Source organism: Corvus brachyrhynchos, unplaced genomic scaffold (assembly GCF_000691975.1).
Source record: "Corvus brachyrhynchos isolate BGI_N302 unplaced genomic scaffold, ASM69197v1 scaffold197, whole genome shotgun sequence".
NCBI classification, from domain to species: domain Eukaryota; kingdom Metazoa; phylum Chordata; class Aves; order Passeriformes; family Corvidae; genus Corvus; species Corvus brachyrhynchos.
This window is the reverse complement of record NW_008239108.1, coordinates 109,133-119,298: the sequence shown is the minus strand read 5'-3', so window position 1 is coordinate 119,298 and position 10,166 is coordinate 109,133. Positions and strand designations below refer to the sequence as shown.

Sequence of the window (10,166 nt, the reverse complement as noted above, 5' to 3'; positions counted from 1 at the left end):
CGCTGCTGTCCCAGTGCCCTGTGGTGCTGTCCCACTGCCCCATGGAGCTGTCCCAGTGCCCCATGGAGCTGCCCCAGTGCCCCGCGCTGCTGTCCCAGTGCCCTGCGCTGCTGTCCCAGTGCCCCATGGAGCTGTCCCAGTGCCCCATGGAGCTGTCCCAGTGCCCCGCGCTGCTGTCCCAGTGCCCCTCGCTGCTGTCCCAGTGCCCCGCGCTGCTGTCCCAGTGCCCCATGGAGCTGTCCCAGTGCCCCGTGCTGCTGTCCCAGTGCCCCATGGAGCTGTCCCAGTGCCCTGTGGTGCTGTCCCAGCCTGGCCAAGGCTCCCCCATCGGATCAGCCCGGCTGTGGGATCATTCTTGGCACTCCGGGCTGGGGGAAGAGGAGCTCAGCTGAGGGGATGGCACATGGGGACACAAGCACACACCCACAGTGACACTGCAGGGGCCAGCAGGGCACGAGAGCTCCAGGGCACAGCGCTGCTGTCCCCAGCCTCCTGCCGGGGCATCCAGCTGGGCTTTCCCTCTCTGCCATCCCCAAGGAGCCTCCCAGCTCCATGTGCTGAGCCCAGCTGGCCCCGAGCAGGGCTCTGAGGGGACAGCAGGGGGGTTGGTGGCCTCAGCTCCAGGAGAAGCTGCAGCTCCTGAGGCCCCCCAGGCACGGGCACAGGACCCAGCACAGACACGGACACAGCACCAGGCCAGTGCCCTGAGGACAGCTCCAGGCTGCTGTCCTGGCCCCGCTGGCCCGTGTCCCTGCAGCTGTCCCAGCCCCACTCTCACAGATGGCCCGTGAGCACTGGGCTCTGGAGCAGCTCTCCACAGGGCGATCCCACAGGGCTGAGCGCAGAGCCAGAGTCCGGGAGTGCCAGGGAGCAGGGAATGTTTGCATGGATCGAGCAGCACCCATGTGAGCTGCTGGTCTCCCTCCCAAGGCAGCAGGAGCCAGGACATGGAAGCCGCAGCAGGAGCTCCTTGGCTCATTGAGGATCCGAGTGGGATTTGTGCCTGGAAGCACTCGGGAAGGCAGCGGGGCACGGAGCCAGGCGCTGCCCACGGGTCCCCCTCGGCTCTGCCAGCACAGGGAGCAGGACTCGGCTGAGCTCTGAGGGGCCAGGGACGGCGGGACACCCACCTGCGCTCCCCCCGTGATGGGGATGGTGCAGGTCAGCAGGTTCCCGATGACGTTCTCCAGGGACGCGCTCAGCCCGTCCACGTAGATGGTGTAGATCAGCCCCAGGCTGTTCTGGAGAGGGGAGCAGAGCAGGGATGAGCAGGGCCAGGAGCTGGGGACACTCCCAGGGCTCATCCCTGGCCACAAACGCACCCTGGGAATGCCGCTCCAGGCCTTCCCCATCCACAGGAGTGGGATATTCCAGCCAGGAGCACATCCCCGTCCCTGCACTGACCCCACGGAGCAGAGGACGTGTCCCCAAGGCCAGGGATCCAGGGAAGAGCACCGAGGGCCTTCCCAAAGCTCCACGAGCAGAGGTGACCAGGGCAGCCGGGCTGCTCCAGCTCCCAGCACTCCCAGTCCCACACAACCCCCAGGGAAGGGATGGCAGCAGATCCTTCCCCAGCGAGGGCTGGCTGAGATGCCCAAAATGTGGGCGATGGCCTTGCCAGCACACCTGGGCTCTGGTCAGCCCTGGGTGGTCCCTGTGGGCCCCTTCCCACACAGCCAGCCTGTTCCAACTGGGAACCAACAGCAGCCCCGGCTCAGAGGGAGTCTGGGGGCACCAGCACAGGGCTGGGAATGAGGAATTGGAGGAATTTGTCTTCCAGGCACCCTCAGGGTGTTGTTTTCAAACCATCTGCCCATGGCAGCGAGGAAAAGGGAAAACACAAATACTGGGATTTGGAGAGCAGGGCCAGGGAGGCTCTGGAACGCTGGAATAATGAGGGAAGAGCAGGATAAACCCCTGCCCCACTGGAATAACGAGGAAGAGCAGGATAAACCCCTGCCCCACTGGAATAACGAGGGAAGAGCAGGATAAACCCCTGCCCAATGGAATAACAGGGAAGAGCAGGATAAACCCCTGCCTGCTGGAATAACGAGGGAAGATGAAACTCAGACTCTTGGACTAAACTCAAACCACTAAGGACTGGACTAAGGAGCTGGGAACTGTTTCCGTGCAGTCCCAGGGGAGCAGCTGGCAGGACATGTCTGTCTCTGGGAACAAGTGAGGTGACCCCTGTCCCCTGGAGTCGCCCCAGCTTTTGCCTGCCAGGACCCCGCTCTGCTCTCCCAGGCTCAGGAAAACAAACAGATCCTGTATTTCAGAGAATTCCCACTCCACAGAAGGCCAGGGATGCAGGGACACCTCCCACTGTCCCAGGCTGCTCCAAGCCCCAATGTCCAGCCTGGCCTTGGGCACTGCCAGGGATCCAGGGGCAGCCCCAGCTGCTCTGGGCACCCTGTGCCAGGGCCTGCCCACCCTCCCAGGGAACAATTCCTTCCCAGTCTCCCATCCAGCCCTGCCCTCTGGCACTGGGAAGCCATTCCCTGGCTCCTGGCCCTCCATGCCTTGGCCCCAGTCCCTCTGCAGCTCTCCTGGAGCCCCTTTAGGCCCTGCAAGAGGCTCTCAGCTCTCCCTGCAGCCCTCACTTCTCCAGGCTGGACACTCCCAGCCCCATCCCCATGGATACAATCTGTCCAGCTCCCAGCCCCAGCCCTCTCAAGTCCTTCCCAGGCACACAAAGCAGCACCTTTGGAGCCAGCACAGCTGGCACAGACAATGCTCCCAGGAACGAGCTGTTCCTTGCAGTTTTCCCTGAGTGGGGCTGGCAGCTGCTCCGTGTCCTGCAGCCGTTCGGGATCAGCGGCAGCTGCCGACCCCGCAGCTCCGGGGTGCCAAGGGCAGGATGGGGCCAGGCTCCCACGGGGGCTGTGCCAGCGTGTTCCCACTGCCACAGCCAGGAAGGCTTTCCCAGAACAGCTCCCCTCTCCCCCGAGCACGAAGGCTGTCCCCATCCCCAACTCACCCGGAACACCTCGGCGTGGTCCAGCCGCGACACCAGCACCAGGCTCTTGGGGGCAAAGAGCTGGGCAGGCTGCACGGGGGCCGAGGCCTCCTCCTCCTCCTCCTCACCATTCCTGGCGTGGCTCTGGGGCTGGGGAGACACAAACCAGCGTGGGCTGGGGGTTACAGGGTGCCCTTCCCTCTCCCGAGTTCCCGGTGCCAGCGTCCGGATTCCCCAGGCCCAGGGAAGGCAGAACCCCTGGCCAGAGCTAAATCCAGCTGGGTGCTTCCCTATCAGCACTGCTGACCACCCTTCCCACCCATCCGTGGATTCCTGTGGCACAGGGAAGGCAGAACCCCTGGCCAGAGCTGAACCCAGCCGGATCCTTCCCCGCCAGCCCCGTCCCCGTGTCCCCAGGTCCCCGTGTCCCCGGTACCTGCGGGCTCTCCACGGCCTCCCAGAAGGTGAAGCAGGCGCAGTAGTGCCGCTCCGAGTTGATGTCGGTCAGCACGGCCACGAAGAAGGTTGGGGGGTTCCTCTCGGGGAAGAGCTGCCACCCGCTGGGCTGGCAGAACTGCGGAGGGACGGCAGCGGGCTCGGGGGGCTGCCAGCCCTCACCCCACACCGGGCAATCCCAACCCGACCCCCAGTCCCACGTGGCCCATGGGGAAGGGCAGCTCCACGGTCCAGGAGCAGGGAGAGCACGGGGCAGAGCCCCCTGGGCTCCTGGAACCTCCCAACCCCGCTGGACCGGCTCTGGGAATTCCCAAACCCCCTCCTGTCCGCAGGGACAACAGGAGCTGCCTGGAGAACCCCAAACTGGGAGGAATTGTGAGGGGAAAGCCCGGCTGGGCTGGGCTGAGGCTCCTGGCACCGACACCCCCAGGATCAATGGGGTTTGCACAGCCCCCCACGGCACTGAGACCCCAAACTCTGCACCAAGACCCGCAGGCTCTGCACAGCCCCCCAAACCCTGCACACCCCCAGCCTGCCGTGTGCCAGACATCCCACGCCAGCACCACCCGGAGCCCAGAAGGAAAGGGGACACGTGGGACACGGCTCTGGAGTGGCTCCAGGAGGTGGCACCACTCTCCCGGGACAAACACCGGCCCGGCTGTGCCATCGTCACCGAACGAGCTGCGGGCACTGCCCAAAGCCCCGCCCAGGGCCGGGGTAATTCCAGCCGGTGGCCCCAGGACTCCCCCGGCTTGCCGGGTCTCAGGGGGCTTTTCTTTATTTCCTCAGGGCTGCATTTGGCTGCTGGGGAGCTGTGGAAAATTCCCGAGGCGCGGGGCAGCCTGGCTCCTCGCCGGGCTCGCTGAGGACATGGGGAATCCAGCACATCCCGGGACGAGAACGAGGTACCGGGACCGGGCACGCACAGGAATCCTGCTCCAGCTCCCTCAGGAATCCAAGGTGGTTTCCCAGCTGTCCACCACTCCCCGTGCTCACAGTGCCCACGGATCCCCCTCTCCTGCCCGGGAGGAGCCCACGGGACAGGAGCTCAGCCTTGTCCGGATCCTCGGGATGGCAGCAGGAGGGAGGGGAGGAAAAAGCACCCCAGGAGCTGCATCCCAGATTCTGTGTCCCTGAAAAGCGGCAACCGGGGCCTCTCCATCCCGGTGCCTCCTGCCCGGGTCCCGGCTGGAGCTCAGGGGGAGGTTTGGCTCAGCAGAACATCGGGATGAGCACACAGTGTCACTGTCCCGGTGCCACTGTCCCTGTGTGGGAGTTCCCCTCACTGCTCCCAGCCCCACACAGAGCTCTCCAGAGAGATCTCCTGGCACTGCGGGAATGAGGAGCCCAGAGCACGCGGAGCTGCCGGGGAACAGATCAGGGAATCCTGGAATGGTTGGGTGGGAAGGGAGCTCAGAGCCCCTCCAATGCCAGCCCTGCCAGGGCAGGGACACCTCCCACTGTGCCAGGCTGCTCCAGCCCCAATGTCCAGCCTGGCCTTGGCACTGCCAGGGATCCAGGGGCAGCCCCAGCTGCTCTGGGAATTCCATTCCAGCCCCTCCCCACCCTCCCAGCCAGGAATTCCTTCCCAAGATCCCATCTAAATCTCCCCTCTTTTAGTTTAAAACCATCCCCCTTGTCCTGGCTCCCAGCCAGCATTCCCGAGTGTCACATCCCAGACAGGGATGCGCTCCAGGACCGTGGTGTCACCCTTCCCTGTGGGGACAGGAGCGGTGGGAGGCCTTGGACACCCACCAAGCCAGCTGGGAATTCTCCCCAAGCTGTGGGATACGGAGTCAGCTTCCTAAAAATGGCACCTGCTGAGAGGATGGGTCACCTCAAACCAGCAGGTGACACCTGGATCAGGTGACGCCGTGGGAGCACACGGAAATGCCGGAGTCGCTCCCAGCCCAGCCTGAGCTCACTCAATCCCACCCGGATAACTCATCCAGCAGGAGCCCCATGACATCACCCCCCCTGCCCCACCTCACCCAGATCCTCCAGGAAGGAAAACCACGGGAATGGGCACAGCTGGCAGGGGCAGGACAGGTGTCCCCGGGGTCAGCCCGACCTGACCGATGGTGGCACCCGGCACTCGGCCACCCTGAGGTGCCACAGGTGAAGGGAGGCAAAGCCACAGATCCCCACGGATAGAGCAGGATCATGAAATTGCTTGGGTTGGAAAAACCCCTCGGAGCCCATCCAGTCCAACCGTTCCCAGCTCTGCCAAGGCCACCACTGCCCGTGTCCCCAAGTGCCACATCCACAGGGGTTTGAAGTCCCTGCAGGGATGGGCACTCCAGACCTCCCTGGGCAGCTGGGCCAGGGCTGCACAGCCCTTTCCAGGAGGAATTTCCCCCATCTCCACCCCGAGCTTCCCTCAGGCCGTTCCCTCTCTCCTGTCCCTGTTCCCTGCGAGCAGAGCCCGACCCCCTCGGCTGCCCCCTCCTCCCTCACCAGTTCTTCCCCAGTTACTCCACAGCCTTTCCCAAGGATTCACTTGGTGAGGATCCCGCCCGTGATGTCCCAAGCCATGTTCCTGGGCATTTATTTTTCCTGCTGGTCCCCCCCAGAGGGCAGCGTGGGGGTGCCTCTCCTCCCTCTGGAGTGTTCCCAAAACAGCCGCCAGCTCCGAGGGCTCGGCTACGGCTGCCGCCCCCGGATCCGCCCTGCCGGGAGAGGTCTGGGCATTGGCATGGCCAGGCTGGACATGGGCTGGGAGCAGCCTGGCACAGTGGGAGGTGTCCCTGCCATGGCAGGGCTGGCACTGGAGGATCTCTGAGGTCCCTTCCCACCCAAACCAGTCTGGAATTCCATGGGCACGCCAGGTGAGGCTCAGCCACCAGTGCCCAAACACAACCAGCAGTGTTCCCATCCTCTGGCAGTGGAGACCCCCAGCCTGTCCCAACCCCTCCTGTCCCAACAATCCCCTTCAGTCGGGGCTGGACACAGCGATTTCCTACAGACACCTCTGACCTGGCCCCCGGAGCAAACCTTGGACACAGCTGTGCTCACCTCATCAAGGAATCCTGGAATGGTTGGGTGGGAAGGGAGCTCAGAGCCCCTCCAGTGCCAGCCCTGCCATGGCAGGGACACCTCCCACTGTGCCAGGCTGCTCCAGCCCCAATGTCCAGCCTGGCCTTGGCCACTGCCAGGGATCCAGGGGCAGCCCCAGCTGCTCTGGGCACCCTGGGCCAGGGCCTGCCCACCCTCCCAGCCAGCAATTCCCAATTCCCAATCTCCCATCCAGCCCTGCCCTCTGGCACTGGGAAGCCATTCCCTGGCTCCTGGCCCTCCAGTCCCTCTGCAGCTCTCCTGGAGCCCCTTTAGGCCCTGGAAGCTGCTGGATGTCCAAGAATGCTGGCAGAGGCGGAGCAGGTCTGGACACATCCAGCAGGTGCCAAAACCATCCCAGAGCTGCCCCAGGACACGGAAAATCCCAGACCGAGACCTGTGCGATCATGGCATGGAAGGACACAAGGCCTCAGTGCCAAGGAAGGATCCAAAAGGGAGAGTGGGAATGGCCCTGAGCCTCACTGGAGCACAGAGAGCCCCCGGATTTCCAGGAATCTCCACTCCCATCCCTCCTTGTGCAGCCGATCCCACCGGGATCCCTCTGTTCCAGCAGTGACCCAGCTGCTCCCTGGGACTGCCCTCCCCAGGCAGGGCACAGCTCTGGCAGGCAGGGAGAGGCTCCCACAGCGATTTATCCGCATCCCGTGCCTGTCCCCACAGGAGCTCCATCCATTACAACGAGACATTCCCGTTGGGAATTGCTGCCAGACGCTGCGCACGGCCAGGAGCTCCAAACCCCATCTCCCTGCACACCCCAGGAACCCTTTTTTCCCCCAAAAGCTGTCAGGAGGATCAGCCCTGACCGCAGTGTCACGTGCCCCCCAGCCCCGGGATGGGCTCCCGCGGATTTTCGGGGCTGCCTTGGGATCAGCCCCGCACGCTGCTCCCCCGGGACACCCTCACAGCTTGTGGGAAGCCCTGGAGCCACCCCTGGCCCCCAACAGGACAGGGCTCCAACTGTTTAAATTCCAGGGATTTTTTGGCTGGACAGTTTGACCCTTGGGAAAAAAAGCAGCTTTGCTCCTGCTTGGGACAGTTCCCAAGTCCCTGCAGACACCAGGAAACTCGGAGCAGAAAAATAAAAATAACGTTGTGTTTTTGCCTCGGATGAAACAGCCCGGAAAGGTCCCAAATTGTGCTGGAATTTCAGGGAACATGCGACGGGAAGAGGAGCTGGACACTGCCAGTCCCACTGACAATGGGAAGAGGAGCCAGGGGCCCCAGTGACCCCAGTGATGATGGGCAGGGACACCTCCCACTGTGCCAGGCTGCTCCAGCCTCAGTGTCCAGCCTGGCCTTGGCCACTGCCAGGGATCCAGGGGCAGCCACAGCTGCTCTGGGAATTCTATCCCAGCCCCTCCCCACCATCCCAGCCAGGAATTCCTGCCCCATATCCCATCTAAAGTTTTTCCAGCCCTGGCACAGCTGCCCAGGGCAGGGGTGGAGTCCCCATCCCTGCAGGGATTTCAAAGCCCTGTGGATGTGGCACTTGGGGACATGGGCAGCAGTGGCCTTGGCACCACTGAGTGCACTCAGAGGGATTTTCCAACCCAAATAAATCCGTGATTCCACGAACTCCAGGGGCGAGGGAGCAGCTTCCAGAGGGGGTCTGGCGGTCTGTCCCAGCCCACCCTTGTCCCTGGGAATGGAGCTCCAGCCCCTCCCTCAGGGCCCTCAGAGCTCCAGGGCAGGGACTGGGAAGAGCTTCCACTCCAGTTCCGCAATGAGGGGAACAATGCCACTGTCCTGGATTAGCTGGAGCCGGTCTGGAGGATCCCCACAGCAGCACATCCCAGAATGACCCACTCCGAGCTGGCCCCAGAGCTCTCCTGGGAGCCAGTGACCGTGTCCAGAGGGCTGGGAGGATCCAGCCAGGGCAGGGCACTGGGAAAGGCCTGGCCACGCTCCTGAGGGGCTGTGGACACCAAGGCTGCATCCACGGCTCCTCCAGGAGCCATTCCAGCATCCCAGCGGCTGATCCCGGAAAAGGAGGGGTAGCAGAGGCCGGGACAGGAGCCAGCACGGCAGATCCCACCGTTTCTGGAGAGTTCTGGAGCTGGAGCTGCATCCAGGGCAGGTGGGAATTGCTCCCTCACAGCCCCCCAGTCACACCCTGTGGGACATGTCCCGGTGTCCCCCTGGTGTCCCCGGGGCAGCCACTCACCAGCTCGATGCCCTGTGGGAAGGGGTTGTCCTCCCAGTCCTTCTCCGGGAAGCGCTGCAGGATCTGTCCCTGCCCATCCCCGCTCCCTGCGGAGACAAGACAGGATTAGAGGGCAGCAGGTACCCCCCCACCCCACCTCGGGAATGCCAGGCTGGAACAACACTGGGATGCTCCAGCTCTCCAGGGACAGGGCAGCGCAGGAGAGAGCCCGGCCCTTGCACAGGCTCAGCAGCACTGCCCGCTCCGGCAGGGAACAGCGGGGATTCCAAGCTTCCAGAGCCTTATCGGGAGGTGGGAACGGCCCTGGAGCAGCAGCTCCGGTCCCACTCCAGCCAGAACCTCCTTCCTTGTGATGCCAACACGGACAGCACCCCCGATCCGAGCTGCCATTCCCTGCTCCTCATCTCCCTGCTGCCCTTTCCCCACACAATCCTGCCCCGGGATTTGCTTTCGGGTTCCCAACAGCTCCTGCTTCCCTGGGGCTTTATGGAGCACTGGCAGCACTCCAAACCCTCACCTGCCCCCCAGCCCACACCACTCCAGACCCTAAATCCTTGAGTTTCCCGATGGAACTGGCCTGGACAGCAGGGCAGGGGGGGCATTCCGGGAGCAGCCGGCTCTGGGCCAGCCTGAGGTGCTGGTGGAACCAATTGCTCCTGTCACAGCCCCTGCCAGGCTGCCCACGTCCTTCCAGAGACACAGCCGCTCACGGATCCAGCTGGGAATCACAAATCCCGAGGATTCTGGCCCAGCCACGAGGGCAGGCAGCCCCGGGACAGGGAGAGGGGGGATATTCCAGCCCCTCCGGAGCTGCTGAGGGATTATTGCATCTCCAGGGGACCACCCGGGGCATCTCCCATCCCGGCTGGCTTTGGGAGCCGGGTCCTGGCCATGGAATGGGGCTGGGAAAGCAGGAGGAGCACCAGGGAAGGGCTATTTTGGGAGGCCAGCCATGTCCCCAGGGCCCTGCTGACCGCCCGGTAGCCACAGCTGGATTTAGCAGGACCAGGAGAGGGAAAGGGGCCATTTATAGCCCCAGGCCCAAAATGGAAAGGTCGGAGCCAAACTGGGCACAGAATACCCACAGGGACTGGGTTAACAGGGATTGTGTCAACCAGATCCTGCCTGGCCACGTGCTCCCACACCACAGCCCTGCTCCCACAGCCCTGCTCCATCACCACATCCCTCTGGAGGCACCCCTGGCTCCGAGAGCTCCCAGCCCTGGCAAAGGCTGCCTGCTCCCAGTGCCCGGGGCCTGGCTCAAGCTCCAGACAGGAAAATCCCTTGAGATCCACACGTCAGGATTACGGTTCCAATGGCTCCAAGCTGTGCCCTCCCCATCCAGCCCTGCCACGGCTCCACTGGAACATCCTCAGTTAAAGAGAAACCAATACAAGATCAGGGAATCCTGGAATGGTTTGGGTGGGAAGGGAGCTCAGAGCCCCTCCAGTGCCAGCCCTGCCATGGCAGGGACACCTCCCCCCGTGCCCGGCTGGTCCCGCCCCCATGTCC

The 10,166-nt window shown here is 63.9% G+C and overlaps 1 protein-coding gene across 1 annotated transcript in view; it reads right to left on the bottom strand.

Moving 5' to 3' along the window:
• The window catches only part of SBF1 (SET binding factor 1), a gene marked incomplete at both ends in the record, with an annotated part of 40,963 nt that extends 32,210 nt beyond the window's left edge, over positions 1-8,753 (bottom strand). Inside the window, 4 exons of the mRNA XM_017739381.1 lie at positions 1,131-1,241; positions 2,981-3,109; positions 3,396-3,533; positions 8,655-8,753. Of these exons, the coding sequence (XP_017594870.1) occupies positions 1,131-1,241; positions 2,981-3,109; positions 3,396-3,533; positions 8,655-8,753 (477 nt within the window). The remainder of the gene's footprint in view (positions 1-1,130; positions 1,242-2,980; positions 3,110-3,395; positions 3,534-8,654) is intronic.
• Between the last annotated feature and the right edge of the window lie 1,413 nt (positions 8,754-10,166).